This window comes from Nannobrachium achirus (genome assembly GCF_963921795.1).
Source record: "Nannobrachium achirus genome assembly, chromosome: 18".
Taxonomy (NCBI): domain Eukaryota; kingdom Metazoa; phylum Chordata; class Actinopteri; order Myctophiformes; family Myctophidae; genus Nannobrachium; species Nannobrachium achirus.
The window spans coordinates 25,532,939-25,551,083 of NC_137825.1; the positions used below are offsets into that span (position 1 = coordinate 25,532,939).

General features: G+C 42.1%; 2 protein-coding genes across 3 annotated transcripts in view; both read left to right on the top strand.

The window, feature by feature from the left end:
- Positions 1-18,145, top strand: part of cacna1g (calcium channel, voltage-dependent, T type, alpha 1G subunit) — a gene marked incomplete at both ends in the record, with an annotated part of 367,943 nt that overhangs the window by 141,442 nt on the left and 208,356 nt on the right. The gene's annotated exons all lie outside the window — the stretch shown is intronic.
- Positions 3,909-6,591, top strand: LOC308303307 (uncharacterized protein). Of its 2 annotated transcripts, XM_080747652.1 has the most exons (9): positions 3,909-4,061; positions 4,248-4,319; positions 4,566-4,622; positions 4,771-4,841; positions 4,965-5,042; positions 5,156-5,235; positions 5,387-5,473; positions 5,581-5,658; positions 5,880-6,591. In XM_080747652.1, the coding sequence occupies exons 6-9, from the start codon at positions 5,197-5,199 to the stop codon at positions 5,982-5,984; spliced, it is 309 nt and encodes a 102-aa protein (XP_080603778.1). In that variant the 5' UTR covers positions 3,909-4,061; positions 4,248-4,319; positions 4,566-4,622; positions 4,771-4,841; positions 4,965-5,042; positions 5,156-5,196; the 3' UTR covers positions 5,985-6,591. The 2 variants fall into 2 exon arrangements, with proteins under 2 accessions (XP_080603778.1, XP_080603779.1); XM_080747653.1 differs by having other exon boundaries at positions 4,965-5,235.

Below are 18,145 nucleotides of genomic sequence, written 5' to 3' on the forward strand. Positions count from 1 at the left end.
TGTGTGTGTGTGTGTGTGTGTGTGTGTGTGTGTGTGTGTGTGCGCGTGTGTACAGTATGTGTGTGAGATGCACCTGTATGTGCATCCCTGCTGCATCTCAGTGTTTCCCTGGCGTGGCTGCGGTGAAAGGCCCCTGATTGAGCTGAATAATCGTTCTCACAATATTATCTCTCTCCTCCTGACACTATGGGTCTCGGCTGAATGGCATATTACAGTTGCTTTGCTCTATTATGCCCAGCAGATGAGGCGTGTGCTGCTTTCATCCGCACTGTGTGTGTGTGTGTGTGTGTGTGTGTGTGTGTGTGTGTGTGTGTGTGTGTGTGTGTGTGTGTGTGTGTGTGTGTGTGCGTGTGCGAGTGTGTATCCGGCTCTCAGAGTTAGTTATTCAACTCACTATACTTTGTCATCTGACAAATAGCGGAACTAGTACAGTAGGTCTACAGTTTCACAACACATTGCAATGCAACGCGAGTCGTGACGTGAGCTTGTAGATCTGCTATTTTGTCAAGTTTGGGGAGACCAGGTGGAAAGTAGTTAAATGAACACAGATTATAGAGAGAATCTGGGCGTTTGTGTGTCCTGCACTGTATAACTGTGTGTGTGTGTGTGTGTGTGTGTGTGTGTGTGTGTGTGTGTGTGTGTGTGTGTGTGTGTGTGTGTGTGTGTGTGTGTGTGTGTGTGTGTGTGTGTGTGTGTGTGTGTGTGCGTGCGTGCGTGCGTGCGTGCGTGCGTGCGTGCGTGCGTGCGTGCGTGCGTGCGTGCGTGCGTGCGTGCGTGCGTGCGTGCGTGCGTGCGTGCGTGCGTGCGTGCGTGCGTGCGTGCGTGCGTGCGTGCGTGCGTGCGTGCGTTTGTGAGAGACAGATCGAGAGCGAGAGAGATGAGTGTCTGACCCCTCTGATAATAGCGTTCACTCTTCTGACAGTGAGAATTAGCATACATAGTGGCTGAGTTATACTGCAGAGAGATGTTTTCTCAGAACTTGATACCACCTTTTGTTTCGGCCACTAAAAGAAACACATGCCCTTTATTTAAACCCTGGCTGTTTACTTTTAGAGGCCAGAGATTGATCTTGGCTTTAATAGCAGGCTTAACAGTACGTGTCAAGCAAGAAGAACACATGCGTTTTTTTCTCTCTCTGTATTCAAGAGTAATACACTGGCCTGTAATGGGGGGAGCAGTGATACGGGCAGGAAGTTTCTCAGGAGGTAGAGCTTGGAATCGGAAGGTTCCTGCCCAGCATTGGTGTAACTTAACTAAGTACATTTACTTAAGTAATGTACTTACTGTAAGTACAATTTTGAGGTATTTGTGCTTTACTTGAGTATTTCTATTTTCCAATACTTTTACTTCTTCTCCACCACATCTCGGATCCAAATATTGTTCCTTTACTCCACTACATTACATTTGAAAACTTGAGTTACTAATTACTTTGTAGATTTGGAATGTTATTGCAAAACATACATTAACCACTTACTTCAGCCGTATACATGTCGGCCATTTGAAAATAGCTAATAGAAAATATATTTTCAAAATATTATAGCCTACATTTTGAAAGCTTGAAATGGGACGTTTCTGCATTCTGAGTACTTTTACTTTAGGTACTTTAAGTATATTTTGATGCCAATACTTTTGTACTTTTACTCAAGTAAATGTTTGAATTCCAGACTTTTACTTATAAGGGTGCACACACACCAAAATATGGCCGCCAGCGGATAAACTCAGCTGCTGACTCAAAACGCAGAGAGCGCATTCTGTCCCACCTCCAGAACCCTCCCCATTCCGCCTTTGACTCACCCGATTGGACAGAGAGGAAAAAACGTAGCTCCAGCATAAACGCAAGCCAAGGTCGGCGCGGCTCGCAGATATCCACTACTGACATGAAAACGCCTATGGGGTTATTATTAGGCCAAATCAAATTCGTATTCGTACTTTGCCTTTTTTTTACTCGTAAACATTTTTACCCAAAAAACTATACGTAAACAAATTAATTGGAAAAAAATATCCGTAAAAAAAAAAAAAGTATGAATGTTTTTGGGGAAGCTACAGTGATTATAATGCCAAAACAAAAAAACAAGACAAAATACGAATATTTTCTTACTGATTTACGAGTGGTTTTGTTGGTTACTTCATCACGAATGCTTTCGTCATCTCACGCACACGAATCTGTATCACGCGCACACGAATGCATGCCTGGAATCAAACGGCCAATAATCACGTGATCAGCAGAGAGCCAATGGAGTGCGGCCTTTCCCACTAGCCAATCATAATTCTCCATTCTTGGCAGCGGTTGCCATGTCTGGTAAAAGTGAGTAATCTCTGCTTTCTGTTGTTTGTTCCTCACATAATATGCCCTATATAAAACCTATATCCACACGATATTTGTTTTTAAACTATTGACTAATCAATCATTTTTATACATTAAATAAAATAGAAATGCATATATTATTAATACACACGATAAAAGCCACTTACAGATGCTGCAAATCAAAACTAGACAATTAACCTTACCTCCGGCCCTGACCTTTTTACTGTAAATACAATATTTATTGTTTCTTATTTTTTTCTTATGATTGATGATACAATGTGCACAATATATTTTATTATTCTGTCATTTAATGTTGTAGGAATTGATAGATAGGCTACCCCAGTGTAAAAAAACACCCCAACATCTTTTTTATTTCTCTTTTTAGTTGACCTTGTATCACTGAACTGTAGCTGTCTTGTACTTTTCTTTTTAATACTTTTAGTATAGTATTCAAGCAGAAGGGGGGAAGGGGGAAGGGGCGGGCGCGCAGAGGCGTTTTGTGTACTTCCGGTTCGTCCACAGACAGTGTTGTGTTGTTGTCGTCTTCGTTAGATAAAAATGCTTTCTTTTCACTTTTTTCTACTTTTATCACTTGTCAAAATACGTTTTATTTGGATGCTTCATCTTTTTACCGTTCATTTTTTTTGTTAGTGTTGTCATCGGTTTTTATTTATAAAAGGGAAACGTATGTAACTATGCTACAGTCTTCACAGCAGAGCCGACAGACAGAGAAAGGTAAGATAACGTCGCTATTATTATCATAAAATACAGCAATCTATCTATTAAAACGTTTGTTAAATGTGCTTAGCAGTAGTGTCTTTTAGGGTTTAGTCCGGGGTCTTTATTTGATGTAAAGAAAGTTTAATATTAACGCTAGCCTCATTAGCATCTTAGCTCCGTCTATAATAGGCTACTACATCATTACGGGTCCATAAAGGGTCCATTTGGTTCCATCTGGACACAAACGTACCATTACATTAAGCTGCCAGCACAACAACTTCTATAGAGTGTCAATGGAACCAAATGGACCCTTAACGGGTCCATAAAGGGTCCATTTGGTTCCATCTGGACAAAAACGTACCATTACGTGTGGTAAAAGTACTCAAATGTTTTTACTTTAAGTACAAATATCAATAATGTAATGTAGAAATACTCTTTTACAAGTAAAAGTCTGGAATTCAAAATGTACTTGATAAAATGGCTAAAGTGTTGGCATCAAAATGTACTTAAAGTGCCAAAAGTAAAAGTACTCTATGCAGAATGTCCCATTTCAAATATTTTGAAAATGGCAGATCTACATGCTCACAATGAGTCGCACTGTGAGCTTGCATTGGAGTAAAAGTACTCCAAAGGCACTCAGCTTGTTGTGTATTAAAGTACAATAATTTTGATCTGTGATATAGAGGAGTACAAGTATTGGAAATTGGAAATAATTCAGCTTGTAGTGGAGTAAAAGTAAAATATTTGGATCTGAGATATAGTGGATTAAAAGTATTGGAAATTGATACTACTCTAGTCAAGTACAAATACCTCAATATTGTACTCAAGTACAGTACTTAAGAAAATGTACTTAATTTCTTTACACCATTGTGTTACCCTTGATTTTAACCCTGTATTCTCCTTTTATTTTCAGTATAACATTTCAGGATGATGTATTCTATGGAGGAGCTGTGTGCTTTGGTTAGCGTCAAGTATGTCAGGGGCAGACATGACGAGGCAGAGACTGTACTAGAGAGCAGTGAAAGCAGCGAAGAAGGTTTGTGGGATAAAAAAAAATAGAAAGAAAAATAGGAATAAGTCAGCTCAGTTTAATGATGTGTGTAGTGATTCTGGCTGTGGTGCAACTTGTGTGATTAATTTGGAAATCAAAGTGTTTTAATCATGAATTACAATAATTAGCTGCTGTATTCAGTGTTCTAATGATAATCTGTATCTTTCCAAGATGCACTTGATTGTGACCAAGTTGATGCTGCCAGTGCTGGGTCAGCTGTTTTGATTCAATCTGGGAGTGAAGGTATGTGGTGTGGTGTGTTATGAATTATAGTGCATAGAAACACATATGTGTGGTTTTGTATTGTACCTGCTGTCCTAGTTACAAATCCCTAAACATGCACTAAGTACCCATTTTGAATTGTTGCTGTACTAGTTTCAAACATAGTATTATTACCTTAACACAAATTGTTAATCAGTATCTGCTGTAGTATCACAATCTTAAAAAGTAGCCATTTCATTAATTTGTGTGACCTTTTTCCCCTTTCAGCAGGAGAAGCAGCAGGAGAAGCAGTTGTGGAGGACTCATCAATTGAGGAGATTGAAGGTTTGTCTTTGTCGCACGCACACACACCCACTGAGAGAGAAGTAAGGTTTGTGGTAAAACAGATTAAGGGCAAAGGATGCAACATCTTGGCAATGTAATTTCTACTTTGCATTCACTGTACATTGTGTTCCTCTTATGTTTTTACCAGAGGGTTTGATTCATCATGGAACCTTAAATTAGAGTTGGATAATCCTGGTGCTGCTGAATCTGGATATGAAGGTAATATTAATAGCTGTATAGAGTCTTTCATACAAAAACATGACGCACACATGTGACACTTTGCATTATTGTCAATGCTGCATGTTTTCTATTTGACATTCAGTCTCTTCTCTTTTTCTGCAGCAGAAGTTGTTGCGCCTCACTCAAATGAGGGAGGCGAAGAAGGAATTGAGGATGACTACTTAAGTGGGGAAGAAGAAGGTTGGTGTAAAACTAACAAGTGCCAGGGAACCGAGGCTATTGGCCAGAGCAAAGCCTGACACTGAATTGCAGGTGTGTTAACATTGCATTCATTTTGTTTCTTTCTTTCCCAGATCCACTCGACCACTAACCCTAACATCTAAACGTGACCAACATGGTGATTCTTCTGGTGCTGCTGAATCTGGATATGAAGGTATTATTATTAATAATCACTGTAATAAACACAAATAGTGACTGCTGAATGTTGCATTTTCATTTTTTTCCTTCAGAATCATACTGTACATGACCAGAAAGCGCCTCACACTTAATGTGAGAACATCTCATATTTCTTTTCTGTTCTTTAGGTGCAGACAGAGTTGAGCCGGACTCAAATGTGGAGGATGAAGATTCTGAAGGAGTTGAGGATGACGACACAAGTGGGGACGAAGAAGGTTTGTGTACAACCAGGCTTAAGTCAGCCAGAGCAAAGAATGCAAAGTCCTAGCAACACTGAATTATGTCAACGTGTGCATTCTGTTTGTTCCTCTTTCTTTCCCAGATCCGCTTGATCGAAACTGGACACCTGAACGTGACCAACATGGTGATTCTCCTGGTGAATCGGAATCTGGAAATGAAGGTGGTGTTGTCATTATTAATATGGACACATGTGTGTAATGTAGTATCTTGCATGGTGCATGTTTGCTATTTAACTCTTTTCTTTCAACTACACATCCATACAGTACACATGTACATACCCACACAGATGTGCACGCAAGGGGCTGCACAGATACACACAGAGAGACTCGCACACTAATGGTCTGAATGACAAATTTTCTCTCTTTTTGTGACACAATATAGGACTTGAGGTGGAAGAAGACTCCTCAGGTGTTGATGCTGGTCTCTGTAGGAAGAGGAGAAATCCAGAGGGCTGGAAGAACAACATCCAGAAGAGGCGTAGAATGATAGGCCAGTCATATCTGGCCTAGGAAGAATAGAGAGTCAGTGTTAAAGGAGGGAAGAAAAATGGGTGTGTCATGTCAGTCTGCAGCCGGCCACAGGTCCAGTAAACTGCACTGCAGAGAAGTGGAAGAGTCGAAGCGAGAAGAGATCTTCAAGTACTTCTGGGAGAAATTAGACTGAGAGAGGAGAGGAAGATTTATGTTGCATCATTGGTAGAGGTGAGCAGTGTAAAGCGACGGAGGACAGGAGCAGAGAAATCCAGGAGGTCGGCATCCATTTTCTGTCACCTTGTCGTAGATGGCAGGAGACTCGGAGTGTGCCAACGCATGTTCCTGTCAACCCTAGGCTTGAAGCAGTGGTCTTTTTTGAAGTGGGTAGGAAGAAGAGGGAAAAGCCCTACTGAGGAAGATAAGCAGAAGCGGGTGAGGGTAAGGAAAGAGGAGTCTGACTTCTTGAAGACCTTCCTTCTGGACCTTCCAAAAGTTCCCTCGCACTACTGCCGGTCCTCGTCCTCTAAGATGTTAGCCTGCTTCCAGACCAGAGACCCCGCCCACTCTCAGAGTGGACTCTTTCTCTGGTCTGGAGCTGAGTACAGGAATCACTTTTTATTTTCGGCTGCTCCAATGAGCACGGGGGGTGGGGGGTGGGTCTAACGAATATCCAATCCGCGCAGCAGTTGAAACGATTCAAACGAAGTTCACACACAGGCAGGCTGAGGAAGGCACACACACGCACACGCTGAGTTCACCAAGCTGTTTATGTTGATTACATGTTTCTGGTCGCAGTTCTGTCACTGGCACAGACAGAGACACACACACAATCACACACACACAGTCCGCGACCGTGCGTCGCGTCCACCGTGCGTGTCGATCACTCGCGCGCGCTCGCAAAAAAGTCCCTCCCTGTAAATCGCTTAGAATAGAGCACAGTTTCAGACTAAAGCGTGAGCTGAGTCTGAGATCAGGCTACTAAGATGTACCTGGAGCCTGTGTTCAAGTCCATCAATCACCTCCATGCAGAGTATATCCGTTCCAGTGCAGACCATGGCATCCAGGCGCTGTCAAGGCAAGTGTTCACCAGAATGTTTAATGTTTGAATTACTCTCTTTTTCACCCGAAGAAAGACCAGTGTGATACCTGCTGTGCGTTCAAGGCTGGGAACATTGAGGCTGCCACATGGAAGGAGCACTGCAACAAAAAGGACACTGCACAAGCCATGAAGCAGAAGGACAAAGACGAGGCAGGTGAGAAGACCTTGGTGACATGCATGGATCTTCAGGGGCTCCTGCTCTGCTCCAAGCTACAGGCCTCATCCCTCTATTTCAAGACCAAGCTCTGTGTCCATAACTTTACCATGTATGACATGACTTCACATGATGCATCAAATTACTTATGGCATGAGGGTGAAGCTGGTCTCTCTGCCAACGAGTTTGCTTCGTGCATCGTGCACTTCCTCGAAGAACATCCCTCTTATGATGAGTACATCCTGTGCACAGTGTGATTGAGAGAAGACTGAGGAACAGAGACATCTGCGTTCCAGCTGAGTATGTCGTTGCCATCCGGGAAGCCCGTACCAATCCCAGGCCATACCAAGTGAAGTATGTAGACCACACTTTCTTCAAAAACTTCAGCCAGGTGAACCTCTGCAAAGCCATCCGCCCGGGAAAGGTCACTGGGGATCCCACCGTGCATGACCTCCGAGCAATCAGGTATTTGAATACATAATAATGACATGGCTGCGGAAACCAAAACAAACATTATTTAATGAGTATTAAAACCTGACTTTTCTCCCCTGTCACTGTCCTTGTATTCATCCTAGGTACAACGTTGATGGCAGTATGGAGTACAAGATCGACCACTCAGACGCCTGGAAGCCCTACGAGTCCCCATCACTGAGGAAGAAGAGCAACATCACCACAGTGTCCCCACTCTACACCTGCCGCCGCACCATTAAAGCGATGAACTTCAAACATCTGCAAGAAATGAAGCAGGTGTTGCCCAGTGATTTCCATGGCTTCTACAACGCCCTCCGCCATGAGCACGAGGAGTGATGGTTTCTCTGTTTTTCTCTCTCTCCGTCTGACATCACCACATAGAATCGCAAACTTGACTGAATGGACACCTTTACAAGATTTCATATTTAGATTGTAATTAGAGAAAAGACAAGATGAGTGTTAAAATGTGTTAATTTTCTTCTATAATTTTAGCGATTTTGATTACATTGCTTTCAGTGCTTGGGGACATGTGTACAATGGCTAAATATGTATTTTTAGATACAATAAGTCCATTCAAAAAGAGGCACCACAATCTTTCATGGGCAGATGTTACTTATGGGGGCTAGTAGTGTCACTGTAAATTGTAATAAAATAAATTGCCAGCTTATTGTGTCTAAAAGGACACATTTAGGCACTTGCACACATGCACTGAAATAAAGTATTTAAAATCGCTAAAACAATAGAACTAAATGAAAACATTTAACTCTCCCATCTTTGCTTTTCCCTAATTACAATCTAAAATTATGAAACCTTGTATGATATTCTTGCTCTGGGGTGGCATCGTTACCAAAGTTCCTAATTCCCACTGGGTTCATGTTCCTCCCTGCCTGGACAGGTGTTATGTCGACAAGTGTTCTGCTCAAAGTGTCCTTCTCCCTCGTACAGTCTTCACTACCTGGAATCCAGCACACAGTGGTTAATGTGTGTCATGTGTGCTCTGTTACTGTTTAAAAATAGTTTAGGGCAGTGCAATGTTTCTTTATTTGCTTATTTGTATTCTTATTTATTTGCCCATTTCTAATATAATTACAGCAGAATGCACTTTTGAGATGTTGAAATTTGACACCACAGTAGGGACATCTATCTTCATTGTTGAGGTCAACTTAGCCAATGAGTCTAGCCTTAGTAGGTTGAAGAGCGTTGTAGAGCTGAACAGACACTTAACCTATGGTCCTTCCATTTTCAGTTCTATGTAATGCCCTTTCCAGGCACTGTATTACTGTTACAACCAGGCCTGGAATTTCATCGTTTTAGGGGCAAGGCCACTTGGCCTTTAGTGTAGTCCATTTTTTGAGGGCCCAAAAGCCAAATGCCGGGGCAGGAAGGCCATCAAATAAAACAACAATTTTAGTCCATTTAAATAATGAATTTAATTTAAATGTTACATTTAATATGTAGAATATCTGCTGTGAAATAAATAAATGGGTATTTACAATCTGATGCTCAGCCTCAGCCCTGTACAAATCAAAGATACTGGATTGGTTTATAAATGGGAACTCAACACTACACTGTTGTCTACATGACAAGAAAGACACTGGTGTCACATGTTAGCAAGACAGAGACAGAGGAGAAAGTGGTACAGTCAGCTGGGGCATTAAGGCCACTGTGGCCTCAGGGCATGCCATATTTTGGAGGGGCACAAGGCCAAACTGAGGGGCAACGACGGCCATGGCCTTCATGGCCTCCCTGAAATTCCTGCCCTGGTTACAACACCTACATTAGAAATACTGAAACCCTCCTCCAAACATCCTTTACATCTCTAAACAATCACATCGATAATTTTGTACAATTAATTCTGCAAGTTCTATTATAATTAGTTTTCATGTAGAAAGAAACTAACAAATAAGATTCAGCAATTGAACACATCATTGAAACGGGGACTCGGCAGGAAAATCTGTTTGATTAACCTGGTTGCCACACACTGTGGAGCCACTGTCTAATAAAATATAATTCTGTGCATTTGTATTTGACTATTGTAGCATTTTTTCCTTCCAGCCTAAAGTTGATCTTGGTCATCACTGTCTGCTAACATCAATGTGAAATAACCTATTGTACATGAACACTTATTTAGCTTGGTTATAACATCAGAGGGTCTGCTGGTAAGTAAATAAATTACATTAGGAATTGATTGCATTCTTTATTAGCAAAATGTTCATTAATCCAGGTTGTACAGTCAAAGTTGTACTGTAATCTGTTATGAAACACTGTTCATCATAGTAACTAGTTTGTTTTGGCCAAATGGTCTGTTTTTGTAATCATCCATTTCACATTTCATGGATGCTATGTACATTAAATGACAGAATAATAAAATACATTAGGCTATTGTGCACATTGTATCATCAATCATAAGAAAAAAATAAGAAACAATAAATATTGTATTTACAGTAAAAAGGTCAGGGCCGGAGGTAAGGTTAATTGTCTAGTTTTGATTTGCAGCATCTGTAAGTGACCTTTATCAGTGCTTTTATCGTGTGTATAAATAATATATGCATTTCTATTTTATTTAATGTATAAAAATGATTGATTAGTCAATAGTTTAAAAACAAATATCGTGTGGATATAGGTTTTATATAGGGCATATTATGTGAGGAACAAACAACAGAAAGCAGAGATTACTCACTTTTACCAGACATGGCAACCGCTGCCAAGAATGGAGAATTATGATTGGCTAGTGGGAAAGGCCGCACTCCATTGGCTCTCTGCTGATCACGTGATTATTGGCCGTTTGATTCCAGGCATGCATTCGTGTGCGTGTGATACAGATTCGTGTGCGTGAGATGACGAAAGCATTCGTGATGAAGTAACCAACAAAACCACTCGTAAATCAGTAAGAAAATATTCGTATTTTGTCTTGTTTTTTTGTTTTGGCATTATAATCACTGTAGCTTCCCCAAAAACATTCATACTTTTTTTTTTTTTACGGATATTTTTTTCCAATTAATTTGTTTACGTATAGTTTTTTTGGTAAAAATGTTTACGAGTAAAAAAAAGGCAAAGTACGAATACGAATTTGATTTGGCCTAATAATAACCCCATAAACGCCCCCTTCCCTTTGAAATACATTGACGGAATGTATATTTCTACATTGCAGTATTGATGCTTTTACTACATGTAAAACATGTGCGTAACTTTTCCACCACTGCCGCCCGTTGTGTGATCCCCATGGCTGATCCTTTAGGCTCTTCCTGGCTGCATGTCAAAGTGCCATTGATCCAGACTCTGAACCTCTCAACCTGTTCCTAGACTGGGATCAACTGCTTTTGCAGTTTTCTGATCCGGTCTGTAGAGCGGATATAACTTCACCAGTCTGGTGGAAACCAAAAAAAACACTCTCCTCACAAGATAATTCCCCTCAACCAGATTAAATGAATAATTTGATGAATCGGAAAAAGTTTCCTCAAGTTCTTCTTAGAATACTTTGTTTGGTATATCGTCCTTGTTGTTTCTTTTTTTTTTTTTTTTTTTAAAGATTTGTTTTTGGGCTTTTATGCCTTTATTTGATAGGACAGTAGATTGACAGGAAATGGAGTAGAGATGGGGAGTGACACGCGGCAAAGGTTGTCCGGATCGGGAATCGAACCAGCGCCGCCGTCAGGCATCCATGCCTAAGTGGTATGCACCTGGACCAGTAGGCCAGCGGGCACCCCGTCCTTGTTTTATTTCGAGTGACTGGCGACACAGGACTACTCGATTCAGACATCAGTTGGTTGCCATCTAAAGAACTGTACCACTGAGCTACAAGCCAACAACGTGCGTGTGACGCGTTGTTACAGTAGCTTGTAGATCGGCTGTTTTCTGTGCACGACATGGCGTGCAAACAAGTATAAATCAGCCAAAAGAAATACGCAATGGCCCAGATTGCAACAGAAATGCATGTTTTTTTTTTGTTGTTGTTGTTGTTGAATATTCTCAGGCAAACTGGAAATCTGTTCAAATAGTTAATATTACAAAATATTAACGATGCACATCACGCAGGATTTTACTAGGCGGGGTTTTATTTCTCTTCGTAGTTTTTACGGGCTCTATCGTCTCGTTGCTGTCACATCATGTTGGTAAAAGATAATGTTGAATTATTGTGTTGAATAACTCCATTATAGTTCTTTTATGACGTATATTGCTCTTTTTATGTCAAATCCCTTAAGTTGTGTCACCAACACGCCCACGCTATGCATATATATATATCGTCGTTGTCGGGTAGAAACCTTGTATGTCCAAAACCGTTCATTTTATATTCATCATTTTTAAGACGATGTAAACTTGTGAAAATAGCCGATCTACAAGCACACAACGCCCCGCATTGTGAAAATAGCCGATCTACAAACACACAACGCCTCGCATTGTATGTCCAAAACCGTTCATTTTGTAGTCATAATTTTTAAGACGATATAAACGAGTGAAAATAGCCGATCTACAAGCACACAATGCCTCGCATATGTGTGCTTGTAGATCGGCTATTTTCACTAGTTTTGCGCGACAGTCTTGTATGATGAAGCAGGGCTTTACTTTACTAAAACAAACATATACATTTGAAACTTGGAGATACGAGATTTCTGCCTGACAGTGACAATATATATTTATATCTTCTTTTATCATCTCTCCTCTTATCCTCTCTCTCTCTCTCTCTCTCTCTCTCTCTCTCTCTCTCTCTCTCTCTCTCTCTATCTCTGCAGTACAACAGCTGGATAGGATCTAAGTTGGAGCTACTGTATTCCTCCTCCTCTCCTCTTTCATCCCTCTCTCATTCTGTTGCTTTTATCTCACTCTCTGCCTCGTCCCTAGCTTAAGATGTATCACTCCCCCTATTACTGTGATTACGTCTCCCCCAGTCTCCCTATACCTCCACAGAGGGCAAGGCCATAGAGTGTGTGTGTGTGACATGTAGACATGTACAGTACATGTGTGCGCACACACACACACACACACACACACACACACACACACACACACACACACACACACACACACACACACACACACACACACACACACACACACACACACACACACACGCTCTGTGATGTGGGTACTTGCATGAACATGTGTGCACGGTATGTGTCAGGCTCCCCAGTCTAAACACGCACACACACGCACGCACGCACGCACGCACGCACGCACGCACGCACGCACGCACGCACGCACGCACGCACGCACGCACACACACACACACACACACACACACAGTACACACACACACACACACACACACCATACCCAGCTATCTATGAGTGAATTTTGGCTGTTACTCTAATGTTGAGGTCTTCTCACATCGCATGAGAGTGAACCTAAACACACATGGCCACAGGCACACACACACACACACACACACACACACACACACACACACACACACACACACACACACACACACACACACACACACACACACACACACGCACAAACACACACACCACACACCCACAATACAGTATAAATGTGTATATTTATATACGTATACACCGTGGCACATACTGGCACGTGTGTGAGCGCACACATACAGTACACACAGACACATATCTAAACACACACAGAGAGACGTGGCAGCCTGTCTGTTATCAATGTGTCAAACATGTGCCAACATTAGCCTCCCCCATCACCTCCTGAACCCAGGCCTGTGGTCTAAGTGCACTTAATCACTGATGCCGAGGACACTTAAAAGACTCCCTAATGACTTGTCTGTGTGAGTGTACTTGTCTTAAGCGTCGACTCCCCAAAGTGTCAACCTGGCCATTATTGATGCCAATCTGAAAGCACACTGCGTTGGATGCATGCGGCCAGACAACCAAGGTCTGAATGTTCCTGTCTGGCAACACACGCACCCGCAGTGGTGTGAAGTAACTAAGTACATTTATAGTTAAGTAATGTAGTACACTTTTGAGGTATCTGTACATTCCAATTTCCAATACTTTTACTTCTACTCCGCTACATCTGGGATCCAAATATTGTACTTTTACTCCACTACATTTATTTGAAAAGTTTTTTTTAGTTACTAGTTTAGAACCACTTTAGCCCAATTTATACCTTGGCTATTTGAAAATAGCCTATCAACTACAAGATCACAACGCATCGCGATGCAGTAATCCTGGTCTCTCTACTGCCTCCCCCTGGCCAGCCGGGGCACCTGATGGAGGGGAATGGAACTGGTTGGAATAACGTGTTCCTTCCACGCGCTACGTCCAATCGGGGAAGCTCCCCCCTGTCAGGTGAAAAGAAGCGGCTTGCTCATTCCTCATGCACTAAAGGAAGCATAAGCTCAGTTCGGGGCCCTCCCCAGGTTGGCAGAGGGAGAGCAGCGCCCAGGATTATAGCTTAGGCAATTGGCACCGGGTGAAAAATGGGTTACAAAATCGTGGGATAAAAATGTTGAAAATAAAAACACCCCATGTCACTGTATATGCAAATATGTACTGTACCGCAAAGGAGCGCTGATCAACCTATCATTATTATATTAGTGGTGGTTGTCTTTTGGGAGAAGCCTTGAGTGGGTGACCAGATACCTCTGTGAGTGTGTGGGTGGGTGGTGGAAAGACAAAGACGCTTTGTTTTGTGTTAGTGGTTGTTTATGTACCCACACACGTGTGTGTGTGTGTGTGTGCGCGCGCGTGTGTGTTTGCAGGCGTGTGTAAGGGTGTGTGTGCATATACACGCGCGGCCTATTAGTGCAGGCTTGTCGCCGTGGTGTTTGGCGAGCCGAGTGCTGTTGGGATATTAAATGATTCCATACACCAGTTCATACGTGATGCATGTTTCACAGCTCACTGGTCTGTGATATTAGTTTTGGTGAGGATCAATATCTTGATTACTAAGCTACAGGATAACATCCTATAGACATATGCTGCTCCAGCGGAACGGAGCAGTGGGAATGCCGCTGGCCATCATGTCCCATACTGCCTTCTACATGGATGCACACATGCATGTGCATGGAGCACAAGATTGAGATTGTGTGCAGGGGCGTCACAAGGGGGGCGGGGGGGGGAGTGGGACTGAGTTACTAGGGCCCAAGGTGGAGGGGCCTTAATTATTTTATACTTTAGCTATTGAAAAATAGCAGATATACAAGCTCACAGCGCGGCAACCGAGTGCCGCGCTGTGAGCTTGTAGATCTGCTATTTTTAAAAAGCTGAAAATGTGTGCACATCTTTGAATATATGTATTTTTTATATGCGAACATTTGTAACTCAAATTTTGCTTCTGGGGGGTCCCTGGAACTAAATATTTTGAGATGGTGGCCCGCGGCCATCTTTTTGGGGGTCCTTTACATGAAAACGTTTGAGCACCACTGACATAGAAACATTTTTGAAATTTTTGAAATATTCAAAGACCTGCACAAATATTCAAGATTTTTCAAAAATTGCAGATCTACAAGCTCACAGTGAGCTTGTATATCTGCTATTTTTCAATAGTTAAAGGACAAAATAATGCATAATAATTCGTTCCCAGTCTAAATGCGTTAAACCCCCTCCCCTTATGAAGAACATTCATGGGGGGGCCCGCAGGGAATCCTTGTACCCAGGGCCCAGAATTTGGTGCGACACACTGATTGTGTGTGTGCGCACGCACAGGTACGGTGTGTGTGCGTGCACACTAGAACGCATTCCCCTAGATTCATGAGACACAGTATAAAAGCAACACAGCATTGTGGCTACAGTATCTTGTCTGCACGCAACGAGAAAGATTTACTAGTCTAAAACTAAGCTAAAAACAAGTTATTTCTTACGTACTTCCTAGCGTACTATTTTACACCACCGGGGGAAACAAGTCACCATTACACCACTGCCTATATGATCCTAGATTAAAATTCTTATGCATTTAAAGTATTATCTCGTGTTTTCCTTCCGTACTGTAAATCGCTCTGGATTAATAGCGTCTGCTAAATGCCTACATAGTAAATTGCGTGAGTGTGTGTGTGTGTGTGTGTGTGTGTGTGTGTGTGAGTGTGAGTGTGAGTGTGAGTGTGTGTGTGTGTGTGTGTGTGTGTGTGTGTGTGTGTGTGTGTGTGTGTGTGTGTGTGTGTGTGTGTGTGAGTGTGTGTGTGTGTGTGTGTGTACTCGTATGTCCCCCCCAATCCAAGTTCATTATAATTCCAGAAATAGACATTGTTAGGACCACTTCCCTGGTGCTCACAAGAGAAATGTTTGTTTTATGGTTAAAAACAAAATGTGTCAGATTTAGGTTACGGTCAGAGCCTGATTTACGTGTATATTTAGTTGTATGCCACTGTTATGCACAAAAAGAGAGAATGATATGATATGATATGATCTAGTACTTTATTGTCAGTTCACACTGAAATGTGTCTTGCGACACAGCTGCCATGTATGCAAAACATATATACAAACATTTGACACAATCTACAAAAAAAAACAGGATTACATAAGGATAATACAGACAAGAGCAACGTCCACCGCCTAGCCTACCTCTGGCCAAACTCCTGATTAAGCCTTAAAGTCGACTGATGGACAAAGGACCTAGAAATCTAAACTCCAAGCTCACTTATGTGTTATTTGTAGATTATTTGATTTGATTGTTTGCTATTTGTGGCTTTAGGGTTATGGTATCGTATTCGTAATATTCATGTCCAGCCATAGCGTGTTTATCCACACCCTCAACTCTGGTCCCACTTGGAAGAGGTGTTCTTTCAAGATGTTGGTTCCTCTCAACTAAAAGGTTGATGTCCTCACAAGTGTAGTTAATAGAAACGTGCGTGCGTGCGTGCGTGCGTGCGCGCGTGCATGCGTGCTTGCCTGTGTGTTTTAGTTTGTGAGGCATGGCTGCTGACATCAGCATGGTGTCAATGATGTCAAGTGATCCTGAAGGTTTGGTACAGGCCCCATATGTGCATTGTGTGTTTATGGTGTGTGTGTGTGTGTGTGTGTGTGTGTGTGTGTGTGTGTGTGTGTGTGTGTGTGTGTGTGTGTGTGTGTGTGTGTGTGTGTGTGTGTGTGTGTGTGAGTGTGTGTGTGTGTGTCTGTGTGTGTCAGTAAAGCGATCATTCCTTCACCCTCAGGGCAGAAGGGTTTCTCATATGATGGGCTCTGCAGGCATGCCGGGTTGAGCTAATGCAAAATGGATGAGTAATTACTGCACAGTGGAGGGAAGTCGAAAGCTTCTCCGGTAAACAGAGCAAAAAAAGAAAGAGACAGAGATTGATGAGGGTCTCATACCTGGCACTATAGCATGTCGCTAATCGTTTAATTTCTATCTTGCGTTGGGTCTCGCTGTGGCGGGTAGTCTGCCAGTCACAGTTTGTTACTTTTCGTTCGGGTAACCCGCCGATATGCTCTCAAACCTGCCGCGCGGCCGGGGTCCGAGTCTGTTCAAATGAACAAGTCCAGTGTGCCTTGATTAGTGTTCATTTCGTCGACTAAAAAAATCCTTGTCGAATACCTTTTTTCACTTAAGAACTATATAAAAAACTGAATAAAAACTAAGCTACATTATGATGACTAAAACTATAACACTAAATATAAGACTATTTCATCAACAAATAAAAATTTGACTAAAATGGTAGGGAGGGACTAGTGGAGAAGAGATCCAGTAGAACTAAAAGACTAGTAATTTTATGTTTGTTTGCGCTTGAGTGTTGCGCTCTGAAAATATCAGATCTACAAGCTCACACAACGCATTGTGTCTGTCGTTGCTGTCAGGCAGAAACCTTGCATCTTTGTAATTCTGCTGTTTTTTTTCATAAACGATTGCCCTACTTCATCGTACAAGGGCGTTGTACAAACGTAGCGGAAATGGGTTATGGGGTGTGCACACTGCACAGTATATGAGGGATTGAATGTAGGAGTCTCAGAAGTAATGTTGGAGAACCCAGACGTATCAGTGATGTCAGTCATCTCCAAATTTGGGCACTGTTTCAGCATGTGGCTGTTACCATGGCGGAGCATGCATGCGCAGCACAGGCGGCGGTATCAGTGGTGTCAGTTATCTCCAAATATGGGCACTGTTTAGTATCGGTAATGTCAGCATGTGTGTATATCAGACAGACATCGGACATACAGACATTCGGTCGTTTATTAGTAGAGCTTATGACCAAACAATAAACTTGAATCCACTGGTAACCGTGAAAGTAAGGGTTTTCGGACACGCAAGGTTTCTTCTACCCCAAGGGTCTTCAACAGGGGGTCCTCAGAGTTACTACAGGGGGTCCTACAGGGGGTCCTCCAAATCTTGTGTGAAATCTTGTGTGATAGAAACTTTGTTCTAATTTTTAATATTAACTACGTGAACCCTGTGTCCTTGTACTGAGAACTTTTGCCAAAAATAGCAGATCTACAAGCTGCGAGGCATTGTGAGCTTGTAGATCATCTATTTTTGGCAAAGCGGTTTGGTGTAGAGGGGAAAAAGAGCAGACTAAGTACAGAGTGAAAGGTCAAATTTATTAAGTATT

Bases quoted from the DNA above. Each gene is read 5' to 3' on its own strand.
- LOC308303307 (XM_080747653.1), top strand. From the start codon at position 5,197: ATGGTGATTCTTCTGGTGCTGCTGAATCTGGATATGAAG. The intron at 5,236-5,386 runs GTATTATTATTA...TCTGTTCTTTAG, and splicing joins TGCTGAATCTGGATATGAAG to GTGCAGACAGAGTTGAGCCG. The intron at 5,659-5,879 runs GTGGTGTTGTCA...GACACAATATAG, and splicing joins ATCGGAATCTGGAAATGAAG to GACTTGAGGTGGAAGAAGAC.